The sequence below is a fragment of the Podarcis melisellensis genome, assembly GCF_964234715.1.
Source record: "Podarcis melisellensis genome assembly, chromosome: 6".
Lineage (NCBI taxonomy): Eukaryota > Metazoa > Chordata > Lepidosauria > Squamata > Lacertidae > Podarcis > Podarcis melisellensis.
The window spans coordinates 86,577,680-86,596,235 of NC_138538.1; the positions used below are offsets into that span (position 1 = coordinate 86,577,680).

Here is an 18,556-nt window from a genome sequence, read left to right on the forward strand (position 1 = left end):
GGTGCCTTGGTTCTCAAACGCCTTGGTACTCAAACAACTTGGAACCCAAACACTGCAAACCCGGAAGTAAGTGTTCTGGTTTGATAACATTTTTCAGAAGCCAAACGTACTCTGTTTTGAGTGTTACGCTGTGGTCTGTCTGCTTTTGCTATTTATTTAGCGTTTTTGTTTTTGCGGCTTTTTTGCTTTGCTTTTGTGACTGTTGGAACCCAGTTCGGCTACTGATGGATTGACTGTGTGACTGCAGCACAGTGGTTCTTAACCTGAAGCACTATTTCTGGGTTAGCGGAGTCTGTAGCCTGAAGCGTATGTAACCTGAAGCGTATGTAACCTGAAGCGTATGTAACCTGAAGCGTATGTAACCCGAGGTACCACTGTGCATCGTTTATTGCTTTCATTTTATGGATCAATGGTCTCGTTAGATAGTAAAATTCATGCTAAATTGCTGTTTCAGGGGTTGTTTTTAAAAGTGTGGAATGGATTAATCCATTTTGCGTTACTTTCTGTGGGAAAGCGTGCCTTGTTTTTGGAACGCTTTGGTTTTGGAACAGACTTCCGGAACGGATTAAGTTTGAGAACCAAGGTACCACTGTATTGGCCAGGCTTATACGTTAAATGCTAAAAAGAATTCCTGATGAAGCTCACCTTATGCTGAACCCCAAGATGGAAGTAATAACACTTTCCTAATCCAAGGAGACATTCCCCACAGTGTTCCAAAGCAAACACTAATGAAAGTCAGGATGCTTGAGGATGCTATTCCATTGGCCAGATAATCGCAAGTCATGTTGAATTTCTTTATAAATCTTTCACATAATTGTGTCTGTGGCCAGAAACAGATCTTGCTTCGGCCATCAAAGGAAGCACAAATGATAGCTACTGTGTCTTGATGTTAGTCAACTGGACCCTGCAGTTACGCGGTGCAACCATGGCCCGCTGAGTTCTGCTTTTTGGAAACCACAATTCACACACTTCTCAGAAATGCATGGACGCTGACTCATAGGCAGTCCGTTCTTGGTACAGTCCCAAGGCACCAGGAAAGGGATAAGTGAGGCTGGGAGGAAAGGGGCTAAAGAGAGGAATGTACTTGGAGACTACTCTGGTCTCCAGAGAATGATCCAAGACTAGCCAGTTTCCATAACAAATTGGCACCATCCAAGAGTCACAGTTATTCAGCATATGTGTCTATGCACAGTGTTAAATAGGAATAGGTACATTTATATGTTACAGTGGTACCTCGGGTTACATACGCTTCAGGTTGCATACGCTTCAGGTTACAGACTCCACTAACCCAGAAATAGTGCTTCAGGTTAAGAACTTTGCTTCAGGTTGAGAACAGAAATGGTGCAGTGGCGGCGTGGCAGCAGCAGGAGGCCCCATTAGCTAAAGTGGTGCTTCAGGTTAAGAACAGTTTCAGGTTAAGTTCCGGACCTCCGGAACGAATTAAGTACTTAACCCGAGGTACCACTGTATATGATCCACAGAGAGAGATAGAGAACCCAGAAAATGTTTAATGCATCACACTCAAAAACACTTTTGGCAGCACTAAAAGGTAAAGGGACCCCTGACCATTAGGTCCGGTCGTGGCCGACTCTGGGGTTGCGGTACTCATCTTGCTTTATTGGCTGAGGGAGCCAGCGTACAGATTCCGGGTCATGTGGCCAGCATGAGTAGGCCGCTTCTGGCAAACTAGAGCAGCGCATGGAAACACCATTTACCTTCCTGCTGGAGTGGTACCTATTTATCTATTTGCACTTTGACATGCTTTCGAACTGCTAGGTTGGCAGGAGTAGGGACCGAGCAACGGGAGCTCACCCCGTCACGGGGATTCGAACCGCCGACCTTCTGATCGGCAAGTCCTAGGCTCTGTGGTTTAACCCACACTACCAGGGGCTAATTTGCTTTGGCAGCTGCACTGAATGCTCTCCACTGAACATTCCAACAAAGCCTATTCAGGAAGATCTACCCTCACTACGAATTGGCTTCATTTGCCCTCACTCATCATAGTTGGCTGTGTTGATGCCAGCACAACTAGGAAGAAAAGAGATGGCATTTCTGAGACTGAGAACAGCAGCAAACTATTCCAGAATGAGAAGCTGTTAGGATCTTTTAGGAAACCTTTTCTCACGCCCCTCCCAAAATATGTTCGCTGGAAAATATTCAGCTCAGCCTGACCTATAAATACAATTAAAGGAATATTAACGAAATGTCAGGAAACGGCTTTTCTTTTGAAAAACTTGGATCAGAAAAGCATCAGTTACTTTGACTTCCTGTAGAATACCATGCAGTGGAAGTTGGCAACTTGTATTATTAATTATTATCATTTATTATTATTATTATTATTATTATTATTATTATTATTATTATTTGTCATTAATTATTATTATTGTTAAAATTTATTTGATGCTTTCTCTCACCACAGATGAACATCTAGAAGTTTCAAGAATCAAACTGGAAAATATATTATAAGTTAGGAGGATAAAACTATGATTGTACAAAAGATTGTTTTGTGTTTCCCTAACAAATATTTTAATGAGTCTTCAGCATACCCAAATCTCTGAGACTGAAAACTTTTAGTAATTTTAAAGCTTCCATTGAATTTCCAGGCAATGGGACACGCAAACACACGCACACAAACAAACACACACCCTTTAAGGTTCAATGGGATCGCATAGTTCAATGGGATCGCATAGTTGTGTGGCTGAGCATACATTTTTCCTGGGCTTGTCCTCTTAGAACATGGGGTGAATAATCTCCTACAGCCCATGGGCCAAACCTGGTCTGCCGAGGCTTCCCTATTTGACCTGTGAAGCAATTTTGGACAAGCCACGCCCACCTGCCCTACACCTGGAGCACCTATGAGCTACATGAAATTCTTCATAGTTTTAAGCCCCAGAGATCTTTACATTAGCCAGCCATAATGCTCAGTTCCCCAAGCCTGTTTAGTTAATGTTAACTATTAGCAAAATAACCGTGTTTCTATGAGCTCGTCTTCCTTTACACTGCAGATTTAATTTTTATTTGTTAGTTTATAATCTGCACCTTTATAAAAAAAAAAAAATTCAAGGTGAAGAATAAAATCAACATAAAAACATTGGCAAATCATGGTTGGTCAAAAAAGAAAACTCACGTTTCTCATTCAGAGAATCGTAAGACAGGTGCTTCTAACCTTAGCATGCTAAAAAACAACAACCACTTAATAACAATACTCACCATATACATTGACATTAAAAATTCGGTCTTCTTCCCCTGCAGGGTTGCTAGCGACACAAGTATATTTCCCTACATCGCTTGTCAGGGCTCCAACAATACTGAGCAAGCTGCCATCTGGAGCCAAGCTAAAAGAAGGAATCACAGAAAATGGAATAATTAGAAGCGTCTGAGTTAAGATGTTAATCTTAAAACCGAGAGAAATAAGCTTGAATCGAGATTTTCTTATAATTTGCAGTAAACCAAGTATAACAGGGGTCAGCAATGTGTGGCCCATGGGCCGGATGCAGCCCACAAAGACCGTTTTACCGGCCCACAAGCCGCCCCCACGGTGAGTCCCCTGTGCTGCGCTAAAACAGCACGGCGCAGCGCGGAGACTCACCAAGCAGCGCCAAAAATTGCGTCTGTGCATGCGCATATACTAGAAATCGCATCTGCGCATGTCCAGACGCTGAAAATCACTTCTGCACAGGTGCAATTTCCAGCGTCTGGGCATGCGCAGAAGCAATTTCCAGCGCCACGGACATGCGCAGACGCGATTTCCGGCATTGCACTGCACCAGTCTGGCCCATGGACGATCTCCATGGGAGTGATCTGGCCCATGGCCAGTAAACCTTGCCGACCCCTGGAGTATAATAATGCCTAGTGACCACATTGCATCTTAGAATCATAGACCTGTTGAGTTGGAAGGTGTTAGTTTCTGTTCTTATCACTGTGCAGATGCGTGGAGTCACAGGACTCTGTTTACATTCCTGGCATTCCATACTATTGGAGTCTCCCCGGAGGGGAGACGGGATGTGATGTTAGTGGTTTCCTGTTTCCTTTGTTCCTTTGTTCTGTTACTCTCTGCTCTCACAGGGAGAGGATGTATTTTTCTTTGCTCTGTGCATAGCTAGTAAATTAAACTCTTTACAATGTAGCTCATAGTGTCACATCCTTCCCTGTGCTGGGAACTCTGCTGATTGAAGAATGTGCCTTGGAGCCTTATCAAAGGCTTGAGGTCATTAAACACGCTGGAGGCGATTTCAAAGGCTCGGTCAAACGGAGTTCCGACAGAAGGGACCTTGAGAGTCATTTAGTCCAACCCCCTACAATGCAGGAATCTCAACTAAAGAACCCATCACAGTTGGCCATCCAAGCTCTGCTTAAACACCTCCAGTGAAAGAGTGTCTACAAGCTTCCGAAGGAATCCATTTTACTAACCACTCTTACTGTCAGAAAGTTCTTCCTGATGTTAAGTCGGAAACTCCTTTCTTGTAACTCGAATCCATGTGAAGATGACAATCATATCTCCTCTGCCTCTCCTCTTTTCCAGGCTAAACACACCCAGCTTGAAGTGTTCGAAATTCCCCACCTATAAATTACCTTAACCATCCTTATAGCAGTGAGCCAGTTTGTCCTCCTGTTCATGCTAGCTATCAGAATTAAGTGTGAGAAACGGAGATATAAGAAGTAGGGAAGCTGAGAAGGGGAGACAGGGTTTGTTAGCCCAAAAATGGAAAACGAGCGAGGTCCCAACTAAAGAAGAGTGGCAACTTAAGGTGACATAATATGCACAACTCGCAGACTTAACATACAAAATAAGAGAACAAGAAGAACATAGGTTTAGAGAAGATTGGAAAACGTTTACTGCATATATGGGAAATAATTGTGTGCGGCTGAAAATGCTGGCAGCATCAAGATAAATTCAACAGTGTGAACAAGTTCTGATGGATGCAATAATGGAATACTGAATGGTATAGTTTTTTGCAAAATATGCAGGGATTTATGGTATGTAAAATGAACCATGGAAAGAGAAGAAGGGAAGCCATTGATATCTTAAGGATGTAAAACGAGTGTTTTAAATTGTAAAACAGAAAATTTAGTAAAATTATATACCAAAAAAAGAGAGAGAGAAAGGGAGACCGAAGAAAGGAAGATTGTGCCGGAATAAAAGTGATCCCCTTCATGGATCACTGCCTTGCCGTGGTGAAGGGGCTTGAATAACTCAGAGAAGCTATGAACTATGCCAGGCAGGGCACCCAAGATGGACAGGTCATAGTGGAGAGTTTTGACCAAAAGTGATCCACCTGGAGCAGGAACCGGCAAGCCACTCCAGTATCCCTGCCAAGAAAACTCCATGGACAAAGACAATGGTCCGTATAGTTATGGTTTTCCCAGCAGTGATGTATGGAAGTGAGAGCTGGACCATAAAGAAGGCTGATCACTGGAGAATTGATGCTTTTGAATTATGGTGCTGGAGGAGACTCTTGATAGTCCCGTGGACTGCAAGAAGATCAAACCTATCCATTCTGAAGGAAATCAGTCCTGAGTGCTCACTGGAAGGACAGATCCTGAAGCTGAGGCTCCAATACTTTGGCCACCTCATGAGAAGAGAAGACTCCCTGAAAAAGACCCTGATGCTGGGAAAGATTGAGGGCACAAGGAGAAGGGGACGACAGAGAACGAGATGGTTGGACAGTGCTCTCGAAGCTACCAGCATGTGTTTGACCAAACTGCGAGAGGCGGTGGAAGACAGGAGTGCCTGGCGCGCTCCGGTCCATGGGGTCATGAAGAGTCGGACACGACTAAACGACTAAACAACAACAACAACAAAAGCAGCAGAAAGAAGCATCAAAGAAAGAATAATGTAAGACAGGTTAGTTGGTTTGCAAGAGGGAGTTGGAACAAAATAAGCCGATTTTAATACCACCTTGTGATGACATTGGCTCTTTGGATCAAAAAGCAGTGTTTTTGTTCTAGAAAAAATGGTGCTGGTACTGTGTACTCTTGAGTACCCCCAGAAAAAAGCAGTGGTCTTCGGACTATCTTGGCATTCCCCCATATATCTTCCCTTCTGTGTTTCCTCGCCTCTATTCCCCTTCTCTGTTTTAACTCCTGCTCAGACTCTGGCTTGCTTCAGAACGAGAAAATGCAACACTTAACCTTATCCGAGGAGATTCACCGCCACTAATTGGTTTTCCATCTTTCAGCCACTGAATTGCAGGTGCCGGAATTCCACGGGCCTTACAGGAAAGCTGGATGTTTTCCCCAAGGATGACGCTGACGTCACTTGGCATTTCCGAGCCGGCAATATCTGGAGGAACTTTAAGATGGTGGAAATGTGTATTAGTAATACCTCTATGTGAGTCCAGGTGTTGATGGACTTCAACTCCCACCAGCCCCTGTGAGCATGGACAGCATGGGATGATGGGAGTTGTAGTTGAACAATACCTGGAGAGCAAACATTGGCAACCCCTGGGTTAAGCACATCTGCCACCCTGTTATGTATGTACAGTGGTACCTCGGGTTACATACGCTTCAGGTTACATGCGCTTCAGGTTACAGACTCTGCTAACCCAGAAATAGTGCTTCAAGTTAAGAACTTTGCTTCAGGATGAGAACAGAAATTGTGCTCCGGCGGTGCAGCGGCAGCAGGAGGCCCCATTAGCTAAAGTGGTGCTTCAGGTTAAGAACAGTTTCAGGTTAAGAACGGACCTCCGGAACGAATTAAGTACTTAACCTGAGGTACCACTGTACTAAGCTTGGATCCTAGAACAATAGGCAAGTAGGATCCTAGAATGCAACAACTGATTGGCTTGCAGGAAAAGACCAATAAGGCTCCAAGAGGAAGTTAATCAGTCTATTAGGCTGGTAGGATCATAGAATGCAACAAGTGATTGGCCTGCAGGAAAAGGCCAATCAGGCTCCAGGAGAGAAGCAGAATCAGCCAATCAGACGGGACTCATTGTGTAAATATGTATATAAAAGCCTGAGGTTTGGGGGGCAATTCAATCACTGTTTTACAAGCTGCAATAAAGAGCATGAAATCACTACAGGACTCCAAGTATATTTCACACCCTAAAGGTCTGCCAATGTTTGTACAAGTACTAAAGTCTAGTAGAACATATCAACACCGTTAACCACCATGTCATTTTGCTTTTTCCAACTCCTGCTCAAAATTGCCGGTTGCTGCTGGAGGGGAAGAATGTGAAATGTCATGGTGTCAGGGTACAGCGAAGTTGTACCATGGGTGGTATTCGACGAACACATTTAGGGGACACATGAGAGGTAGAGAGAGGGAGAGTATTCCTTGTGCTTATGGAACACTCACTAAGTGCTACGTTGGACACAAGCCAATAGGAGAGTATACACAAACATACCTTGAACAGAAAGAACGTAAAATTTCTGAGCTTTGCCTTCCACATTTGAAGCAATGCAAGAATAGTTCCCGTTATCCGAATGCTGAGACCTGGCAATTTGCAGCTTGCTGCCTCCTGACAAAATGTGCATTTCAAGGGATGCAGAGTTTTCTAAAAGCAGGGAAACAAGAAGAAATCAGACCGCAGAAGTTTCGGTTTGTTACAAACCGGATCATTCTCACCTCAAACTTGTAAGCCATTTCTAAAAAATAAACAACCAGCTTAATTAGGGAACGAGAACAAAAGGCCTATATGCCCCATTTGATTCACCCTGCTTTCCTTCCCACCCAGCCCTCTTAATCTTGGCACAACAGGCCAGTGGGTGAGTCCCCAGTCTTGGAATGACAGGCTGGGGAGAGCCCCTACAGTCTATGGTCCTTTCACTAGACTTGGTGTAGGTGAGTCAACTGACTTTCAGATTCTGACACTTAACTGAACACTGCTGACTCAGGGTCCCTGAGCCTAGGACTTGCCGAACAGAAGGTCAGCAGTTCGAATCCCCACAATGGGGTGAGCTCCCGTTGCTTGGTCCCTGTTCCTGTCAACCTAGCAGTTCGAAAGCACATCAAATTGCAAGCAGATAAATAGGTACCGTTCCGGCAGGAAGGTAAACGGCATTTCCGTGCGCTGCTCTGGTTCGCCAGAAGCGGCTTAGTCATGCTCGTCACATGATCCGGAAGCTGTATGCCGGCTCCCTCGGCCAATAAAGAGAGATGTGCGCCGCAACCCCAGAGTCGGCCACGACTGGACCTAATGGTCAGTGGTCCCTTTACCTTTTAATCCGTTCTTTGCTCTCTTTGCCATGTCACAAAATGACACCCATTTCCACCATTTGAGAAATCCAGCTTTTGAACAAGTTCTGATTCCTTGCAATAGTGATTACTTTAAAACAGAAGAGGAGGAGTTTCATACTACGAGAAAAACCATAAAACCTAGAGGCTAGAGCAGTGAAAGACACCTCTCCCCCAATTGCCTGTCTTCCTGTCTCTTTTGCTGACTGTAGCTCAGTAAGAAACAAGGTCATCTCTGGAAGCCATATTCAAGAACCCCAAGGGTCACCTCCACTGTAGCCAAACACAACCCGCTTTACTTTCCATTTCACATCTTGTCTGACCATTTAAAATGACTAATGGCTATGAAAGCTGCAGAACGTATTACCCAGGGGCTTCCCGTCCTTAAGCCACGTTATCGTTGGTGGAGGAATTCCAGTAGCGTCACACGAAAAGGTCACAGGGTTACTGATAGTTTCATTGATCCACTCCAGGTCAGGGCCTTCAATGCTGGGGGGCACTGTGAATTAGAACAGTGGTAAGACACAGGCACCTAATAACCCAAAAGGCTCATCTGGGAGAATGAGATGCTCTGACTGGAGACCCCACACTCTGCCCCCTTTTCTCTCTCCAGCCAGCCGCAGCTTCCTGTTATGCAATCATCATAAGCACTAACATAACTAAGAAGCACCCCATGCACAGCAAAGTAGGTCAATTAACTATATGGGTCAGTCTGTTCGTTAGGTCTGCTGACCTTTTACCTGGTGGCCGGCGTTGCATGGCGAGTTCCCGCCTCCCCCCTCCAAAATAAAGACATGAGACACAAGAATTCGAGTTAATGGGTCAAATTTGGCAACAACTTTATTGATTATAGGAATTGAGTGGTATTGGCTTAGGCATTGGTCCTAACAACTAACCGGCTTCAGCCTGCCTGCTTGAAGGCTGGTGAGGGTTAACCACCCGTAGGGGGAGTCGTGCTAAGGCACGTCAACTAGGACCTCCCCTTGGGGTCGCCACGCGGTGGCGTGCCGTGGGCCCACACCTCCATAAGCTTATGACAAGGCCATGCCCCCGGAATCCTTAACCGGACTACCCTTTGATTTGGGGGAAGGTGATGGCGCTACCTCCCCCCCCCCCACTTCATCTACATAACAATAAAACAGACCAGGTCAGCTGCGGCGCGGGAAAGAGGGAGACCCTTGGCCGCGCCAGCCTCAAATAGCCAAGGCCATGCCCCCTGAGCCAGCCGATTGGCTGGCTCAGGATATGATGCATCCAGGGATTCCCTGGTATTGCGGGGGCTGAAGCCGAGCCTCAACAGTTTTCCGGCGTAGGGTGGAGAGGTACGCTGTCTTCCCCACTACGTCACAGCTGGCCGCATCATCTGTGCTGGGGGACGGCCCCAGCCAATCAGCTGGCAGGGTGGATGTGGCCATGGGCAATTTAATCGCTGCATGGCCAGCCGGCCAGCCCCCTCTTCCTAGCCTCTTCGTTGGATCGCCCAAACCACCCGCCCTCTTTTCACGCTTTGCTCTGATATGGCCTTCCTATGCCAATTGTCGGTCGCCATGTTGTTGGGGCCGGGTAGGAATTTTTCTACTTGCACCGGCCATTTGGTTTTCGCCTACCTAGTATCAATCGTCACAACTTTTGTGAGGTTAGGCATTGGGTAAGCCTTTGTTTGGTTGGAGGGGAGGTTGTTGCCTTCGCCAGCCCCTCCTCAGTAAGAATATCCTGTTAAAGGGATCTGGGGTGTGAATTCTGTCAAAAGCCTGGATGTGGACTAGGGCCATGTCACAGCCCCTATAGTATATAAACCTGTGATTGGAAACACAGGTTTATCAGTCTTTAACATCAGAAGGAATATCTAGACCATGGGAGCATTTCAGCCCTGCTCTTGAGTTTGTTTAAAATCTAAAACAGCTTATCTTGTACTCCTTTCTTTGAATTTGTGCCATTTAGGTTTTTTAAACCTTTTTGTAAAGGCAATACTAAAATTTTCACAGCTGAGCCCTCAACTCTTTATTACTGTGCTTGGCTTTCTTCAAGTTGGGCTGTGTCTAAAACTTGCCATTTAGGTTTTCAAACCTTTTTTGTAAACTCAGTTTTAGAAACTGTACCTTTGAGTCCTTAATCCTTTATTCCTGAGCTTTGCTTCACTTGGGTCGAGCTAGTATTATAATACTTCAGAATTTTGGGGGTTTTTACCCCCTTTCTTTGAATTTGGTCATTTAAGATTTATGATTTCTCTATTTCCTTCTGAGGAAACTGAATAGTTCAGTGAAATGAGGTTTGTAGCCGGCATCCAGTTAAGGCTTTGTTCAATTCTAGGTTTTTCTAGTTTTTACCTTAAACTTTTTGATTTTTATTATTTAGTTTATCTCTATAAGATAATATTTCTAGTCGATTGCTTTTTGTTTCAGGGATTTTCACAGTATTTCATTTCTTTTGTGTACTATCTGATGTAAGTCATAGGGCGCCCCCATCAGTGGTTTACCCTTCCGTGGACTCCCTGCAGACGGGGAGAAATCAAGATATAACCTGACTTCACCCCAATGCCTAAGCCAAACCACTCACATCTGTAACCAATAACGTTGTGGCCTATTTGAACCCATAAACCAAAATACTCTCTGTCAGTGTGTTTTATTGTTGTCCTGGGAACTTTGGGGCTTGGGTGCCTTGGCACGCAAGTCACTAAAGCAGGAGTCAGCAAACTTTTTTTGAAGGGGGTCAGTCCACTGTCCCTCAGACCTTGTAGGGGGCTGGACTATATTTGGGGGGGATCCCCCCCCATGACTCTGCCCTCCCTTCTCCACAGCAGTGGACAAGCCCTGGTGGCTGCTTACCTGTGCCTTGTGAGCAGCAGGGGCTGGTGGCTGAGAGGGACAATTAGCGGCACAAAAGGGCTGGCTCCAGAGAGGGGCTGCTTAAAATGGCGCTCAGCCAACTGCGGCTCAACAAAGCCCAGCTCCCTTCCTCCTCTAGGCAGGGCGGCAAGAAGCCAGGACGAGGGAGGGAGGAGGCGCCACCACGGTGTGTGTGAGGGAGAGGGGGGAAATTGGCGCAGCCCAAATGATCAGAATCCCCATGCCGATCCATGCGGCAATTCCCAGACCGGATCCGGCACCCGGGCGTTAGTTTGCCAACCCATGCGCTAAAGGTTAACACAGCATAAGCTTACCATGAACGTTAAGATGGAAATTTTTATCATCTCGTCCCGCAATATTTATGGCTTTACATGCATACTGGCCTGTATCAGACACCTGAGAATACAAGAAGGAAAAGGATATGCAAGCCACTTTCCTAATTAACAGCTTCAAATTTTGGGGGGGAAAACACCACCCATCTTGCTAACAGGATACTGTAAGAACAACCACCATAGTGGATACTCAGTGCTCATGCATTATGTTTGGGTGGGGTGGGGGGGGGGGAATACAGTCTTGTAATATGGGCCCTTCAAAAAAACACACCATGATCTCATCCTAAGCATACTATCTCAGGCACCATGAGAGAACAGTTTCTATTTTAATTCTGAATTCACATTTTCTACGTTTCTGAAATTATACCATGGCACACACTAAGGCTTTTCTACCCTCACCCTAACTACATCCCCGCTCTGACTATTTTGTAATTTTTTAGTTGGTCCTAATAAATATATTCTCCTGCAGATTTTTTTTAAAAAAATATTGTTCTGATGGGCTGATTCAGTTGCAAACGTTTTATAAATAGACCAGTTCACTTTAAAGCTTTATTTTCTTGTTTGCTTTTAAGGCAAAAAGGCGAACATTTCTTTTTTCAATCCATGCTCTTGTTTCTGAATAGGAAAGCAATCCGGCTGCAAAAATCGGCTGGTATACTAAGGTGAAATATGCGTAAAATGAGCTATTTACATTTTCCCATGTATGCCCATGACTACTGATCATGACAATTTATTCAAATATGCAACTGGCCATGCAAAAAAATCAATACAGGCAGTGGGGAAGGGAATGAAACCTATCTTCTGTGGTCTGCCAATTAATGAGTATGTAAATGAGGCTCTGCTTATAACCCTCAAACTATAGAAAGGGCTTTGAGGCTAGATGATTGGTTTTCCCCACAATCATCTCTTCCTTTATAACTCTGCTCCAATGTATTGCTATTTTTGCATTTAAAAAGGCAAAGGTAAAGTAACTCTGGGATTGCGGCGCTCATCTCGCTTTACTGGCCGAAGGAGCCGGTGTTTGTCTGCAGACAGTTTTTTCCGGGTCATGTGGCCAGCATGACTAAGCTGCTTCTGGCGAAACCAGAGCAGCGCACGGAAACACTGTTTACCTTCCCACTGGAGCTGTACCTATTTATCTACTTGCACTGGTGTGCTTTCGAACTGCTAGGTTGGCAGGAGCTGGGACAGAGCAACGGCAGCTCACTCCGTTGCGGGGATTCGAACTGCCGACCTTCCGATTGGCAAGCCCTAGGCTCAGTGGTTTAGACCACAGCGCCACCTGCGTCCCTTTTTTCCCTTTTTGCATTTAGCGTATGTCAATTGAAGACTGTATGGGAAATGAATCCGGATGGCAAAATGTATTTCAAGCAGTTAGTGATCTCCATGTAGCCGGTCTGGCAAGCTACAGAGGCTATCTATAAAACCAGACAAGTTTGACAGAGTTTCTCTGAAGCACATACACAGACTGATCAGTCGCAGGGCTGTGCAAACTGAGGCTACCTGGGGGAGTCGCTTCACTGCTTCTTGGGGGCTTCCAAGTGACAGATATAAGTGCTTGAGCTTAGTATGTATACACTGCTTGCTGTCTTAAAATAAAACCTTTGATCTTCTCACTCACTTGTGAATTTTGTATTGCTTCCGAATATCTCATTTTAAAAGAACCACCTTGCCTTTGGCAAGACGAAGACCTAATTCATGTTATAAAAAATGGGCTGCAAGTTTTTTTAAAAAGCAGAATAGCATACCTCAGCAGCTTTAATATGAAGCATCTGCCCATCAGCTACGATCTCCATGTTAGATGAGGCTGCAACCATCCTCCCGTTCTTGTACCAGCTGATGACAGGAGGTGGAACAGCATTGGATTCGCACTCTAATGTCACCGGAGTTCCCACTCGCACATTCACGATGGAAAGCGCTGTTCCACTGTGGTCTTTTATGCTGGGAGGAACTTAGTGGGAGGGAATATAAGCAATGTTATTTCCTTGGCTTTCACCAGAAGGAAGAATCACTACTTTAAAGAGGAACAACAACAACAACAATTTATTCATACCCCGCCCATCTGGCTGGGTTTCCCCAGCCACTCTGGGAGGCTCCTAACAGAATATTAAAAATAGAATCAAACATTAAAAACTTCCCTAAACAGGGCTGCCTTCAGATGTCTTCTAAAAGTCATATACAGTGGTACCTCGGTTTAAGAGCAGCTTAGTTTAAGAGCAACTTGGATTAAGAAAGCTGCAAACCTGGAAGTAGGTGTTTTCGTTTGTGAATTTTGCCTTGGAAGCAGAACATGTTTCGCTTCCTGTTGAGTGTAAATTGAGTACTCCGCTGCTGTGGGAAAGCACGCCTTGGTTTAAGAATGCTTTGGTTTAAGAACGGACTTCCGGAACGTATTAAATTCATAAACCAAGGTACCACTGTAGTTCTTTATTTCCTTGACATCTGGTGGGAGGGCATTCCACAGGGCGGGTGCCACTACCAAGAAGGCCCTCTGCCTGGTTCCCTGTAACTTGGCTTCTCGCAGGGAGGGAACTGCCAGAAGGCCCTCAGAGCTGGACCTCAGTGTCCAGGCAGAATGATGGGGGTGGAGATGCTCCTTCAGGTATACAGGACCGAGGCCGTTTAGGGCTTTAAAGGTCAGCAGCACCAACACTTTGAATCGTGCCCGGAAACGTACTCAGAATGATTAGACGTTAACACTTCCTCCAATGTCGATATTATTTCATTTTAAAGCTGCAGAAACACACCATAAACAGTAAGGAAGCTCTTTCTCCTGCTTTCTCCAGCGCTGTTTCTGGCTATGCAGACATATTCTCCACCGTCGGACAGACGGGCCCTAGGAATCTGCAGCGTGCGGCCCCCTGAAATGAAGAAGAAGAGAAGAAGAGTTTGGATTTGATATCCCGCTTTATCACTGCCCTAAGGAGTCTCCAAGCGGCTAACAATCTCCTTTCCCTTCCTCCCCCACAACAAACACTCTGTGAGGTGAGTGGGGCTGAGAGACTTCAGAGAATTGTGACTGGCCCAAGGTCACTCAGCAGCTGCATGTGGAGGAGCGGGGAAGCGAACCCGGTTCCCCAGATTACGAGTCTACCGCTCTTAACCACTACACCACACTGGTTCTGTCAAAGTTGACAGAGCTGTTCAGACGGGTTATCAGATCACCACTGCTTGAACAGAATTTTACAAAAGTTTCATGTTGAACTGCAACAGGGGCAAAAGAGAGAGGGGGGTATGTTTTTAAAAGAGGGGTTTAGAGAGATTCATGACAGGTGCCATTGCTGCCCATGTGATACACAGTGATCTTAGTGGGGTTTTTTAGTTCACAGGCTTTGACCACCACCCAATGAGCCAGACAAACAGCCCTTATCCTATTCCCTGACAGTAGCCAGGCTTTGACCACCACCCAATGAGCCAGACAAACGGCCCTTATCCTATTCCCTGACAGTAGCCAGGCTTTGACCACCACCCAATGAGCCAGACAAACGGCCCTTATCCTATTCCCTGACAGTAGCCAGGCCACACTGTGCCTAAACTGCCACTCAGCCACGCATGCGTGGGCTTGCAGAGACCACATCTGTACATCCCTGCACCCCAGGCTCCTTCTTTCCCCCTCCTTCCATGCCCACCAAAAGCTCTGGGCCCCGCCCTATGGCGGCAGCGAAAGGGCGGGAAGGCAGTGTGTGCTTGAGACAGCCTGAAAACTGTGTCATGGGCACCTCCGATGTCTCGCCCTGTTGTGGGCATTGCAAGATTTGAAGGGGGCACCAGTCATAGCTGTCAACTTACAGATTTGAAAATAAGGGACCAGCAGCCTTGAAAATAAGGGACCAGCAGCCAAAATAAGGGATTTCGTATGTTCAACTTCTGAGCCCCTCCGAGCCACAGGCAGAAAGCCCAGCCAGCAGCCAAACGAAGCCTCAAGTGGTGGTTCCCACAGTGCAGCAACCCGGCAAAGGGGATGCAGCAAGGAAAACCACCGTCCCCTCTCCGCTGGGAAGCGCTGAGCAAAGGCGAGTCCCCAGGCAATGCGGCCGATTTGATGGGCACAAGGCATGCAAGCTCCACACCCCAGTCGTTCTTAGACTCCTTATTGGGTGAGCAACGCAGCCAAGCAACACAGTTGGAGCTTCCCTCCTCCCTGGCCGGCAGGGAGGGAGGGAGAGGAGCTGCTTCCTTTGAAACCCAGGAAATTTACAAGACATCATCAATAAGGGACAGTAGCAATACACGGCGCTGGGATAAGGGAGTTTCCCGCCAAATAAGGGACGGTTGACAGCTATGGCACCAGTACTGCGTACAGGCACGCACTTCCAGAAAAAAACACTGTAACAGTGAAGAATGTCAAGATTTCCAATAATAAGTGAGAAAAACAACCCTAAAAATTGTCACATGGCCACCAGTGACTTCCTTGTTGTGTTACTGGGATAGAGGGCAGACTCTGTTCTAATAAAAGAACCAGGTAACAAGAAAGCAACGTTAACTCATCGACTCTTCCAAATAATTATAAAATTTCCTTCCAGTTCCTTGAAAGGTTTTAGGTATCTGTGCTTTTCTTCAAATGATATCGTTTTACATAGACAAGTTATGCCAAATATATTACTGGCACTGCAGGGACTGATGAAGAAAAACACACTGAACATAAATTTGGCCTATCAACTTTCCTTGTCAGTTTTGACAAGGTCCTGGGAAAAGAAGTGGAATCACTTGATCGGGGAAAATATCCACCATAGCAGAGTTTGCTCACCTGGCACTATAAGAGCGTTTGTGTTCAAGCTGATGGGTTTTCCATTCTTCAGCCAACTGAGATCAGGAGGTGGGAAGCCAGTGACCTCACAGGTCAAGGAGATGAAGTTATTCACCACAACAGTCAAATTCTCAGCATTTGTGCCAACAATACTCGGAGGAACTGTCAAAAGATACACAAGCCCAAATTTTATATACTTGCCAGGAAAACCACACTAAGTTTCACTAAGCGACTGGAAAGTAAAATATTGACAGGGTCTTTCCTACCATAATGCTGGAAACCATCTTATGCAGGAGGAAAGCCCAGAAAATGTGTTCATTTGTTTGCTTGTTTACCAAGGGAAATATGTCTAGTGCCGGCCCACCCATGAGGCAAGGTGGGGCAACTGCCTCAGGCAGCAGAATCCACAAGGGTGGCACACCCCCATGTAGATCTTTATTCCCCCCTATTTCTGACACAGATTTTCATTCACCCCTTCTTCCTTGGTGGGGAGGTGGGTGCCATTTTGTGGTACGCCTCAGGTGCCAAAATGTCTTGGGCCGGCCCTGGCTATGCCCACACACTCACATCTGCAACACCAGAAGTGGCTGCAACAGTGAGCAGCTTTTGTGGCCGCTCAGGGAATTAGGAGGCCTAGCAAGGATTAGGATAGTGAAAGCACGAAGAAGAACAGAACATGAGCCAGAGTTTCGAACAGATGATTTTTTTAAATTTATTTTTTTGCTATTTTGTACATACTTTGGTACTGACTAAGAGCAGAGAGCAAAATAAAGAGTCGAAGAGAAAGCCAGGGGCAGTAAGCTTGTCAATGGATATGGAGAGGGATCAAAGAGTGGAAGGTTTGAGAGCAAAGTTAAAGAGTTGTCTTTGACATGTTGAATTTGAGATGGTGATGAGACAACCAAATGGATAAATCTGGCAGACAAGCAGAGATGTGGAACTGGAAAGGGGGAAAGATCTTGGGTAGAGAGATATAGCTGTGTATCATCAAAATATATTAGGTACTGAAAGGAATGGGAACTGATGAGGTTACATAAGGTAACCAAGAGGAAGTGTAGAGAGAAAATATAAGGAAATCAACAACCAAACCCACAGAGCCTTGGAAATGCACAGCAATTTTCTGAACACAGTATGTATTATGCTTTAAGTTCTCAAGCAATGTTGCCTTGCTTTATCCCTCATTTAATATTAGGAAAGTAGCCATTGTTTTTGAAAGCAGGAAGAAATGGCAGGAAATGCTTCACATCTTGGCACTGAAGGGAAATAACTCATGCTAGTGAAGGACTATGTTTTTTGCATCAGAAAACAGCACAAACTGGGTGGCCCTTCTCATAAAGATACCCAGCACTGTTTTGCAAGGGAAGTCCCAGCCAAGGATTAATTTCCTACATAGGTTTTAAGAGAAAGATGGAGCTAAATTAAAGGGATCGCTTCATTTGAAATGATAGACAGGCCTTTTAAAAAAACAACAACATGGAGTTTACAGTTGACAAGAAACATTAAGGGCAAACCAGATGCTGTGTTAAATGCATAAATTGACTTCCCCTTCTCCTCCTGCTGTGCAGTCATGAGGAGGAGCTGGGAAGCTTTTGCTTCCGTTTTTAATAAACTGAAGCTTGTTATGTTGTCCAAACCCAACAAAGTTCAACTATGGCTTGCTTGAAACAAGTCAAATTCTAACTGTGGTTTATGAAGCTGGCTACTAACATGAGTTTGACTGAACTGTGGGAGGAAGTGGAAGACAGGAGTGCCTGGTGTGCTCTGGTCCATGGGGTCACAAAGAGTCGGACACGACTAAATGACTAAACAACAACAATTGTCTATGGAGGCGCAGGTTGATTCTGTTTCCAGGGCAGCTGTCTATCAGCTCCATCTGGTACACCGGCTGAGACCCTACCTGCCCACAGACTATCTTGCCAGAGTGGTGCATGCTCTAGGTATCTCCCTCTTGGACTACTGCAAATGCACTCTACATGGGGCTGCCTGTAAAGGTGACCCAGAAACTACATCTAATCCAGAACGCGGCAGCTAGACTGGTGACTGGGAGTGGCCGCCATGACCACATCACACCGGTCCTGAAAGACCTACATTGGTTCCCAGTACGGTTCCAAATACAATTCAAAGTGTTGGTGCTGACCTTTAAAGCCCTAATTGGCCTCGGCCCAGTATACCTGAAGGAGTGTCTCCACCCCCATTGTTCAGCCCGGACACTGAGGTCCAGCTCCAAGGGCCTTCTGGCAGTTCCCTCCCTGTGAGAAGTGAGGTTTCAGGGAACCAGGCAGAGGGCCTTCTTGGTAGTGGCGCCCGCCCTGTGGAACGCCCTCCCATCAGATGTCAAGGAAATAGAGAACTATCTGACTTCTAGAAGACATCTGAAGGCAGCCCTGTTTAGGGAAGTTTTTAATGTTTGATGTTTTATTATGTTTTTATATTCTGTTGGGAGCCGCCCAGA

General features: G+C 45.7%; 1 protein-coding gene across 4 annotated transcripts in view; it reads right to left on the reverse strand.

The window, feature by feature from the left end:
• The window catches only part of HMCN1 (hemicentin 1), a 301,360-nt gene that overhangs the window by 71,840 nt on the left and 210,964 nt on the right, over positions 1–18,556 (reverse strand). For all 4 annotated transcript variants that reach the window (XR_014169289.1, XM_081914788.1, XM_081914789.1 and 1 more), the window contains 8 exons: positions 16,105–16,266; positions 14,105–14,218; positions 13,106–13,308; positions 11,340–11,421; positions 8,547–8,678; positions 7,350–7,499; positions 6,133–6,292; positions 3,211–3,335 (listed from right to left, as the gene is read on the reverse strand). Coding sequence is in view for 3 of the 4 variants with exons in the window: in XM_081914788.1 (XP_081770914.1) it covers positions 3,211–3,335; positions 6,133–6,292; positions 7,350–7,499; positions 8,547–8,678; positions 11,340–11,421; positions 13,106–13,308; positions 14,105–14,218; positions 16,105–16,266 (1,128 nt within the window). In the remaining variant the exon portion in view is untranslated. The remainder of the gene's footprint in view (positions 1–3,210; positions 3,336–6,132; positions 6,293–7,349; positions 7,500–8,546; positions 8,679–11,339; positions 11,422–13,105; positions 13,309–14,104; positions 14,219–16,104; positions 16,267–18,556) is intronic.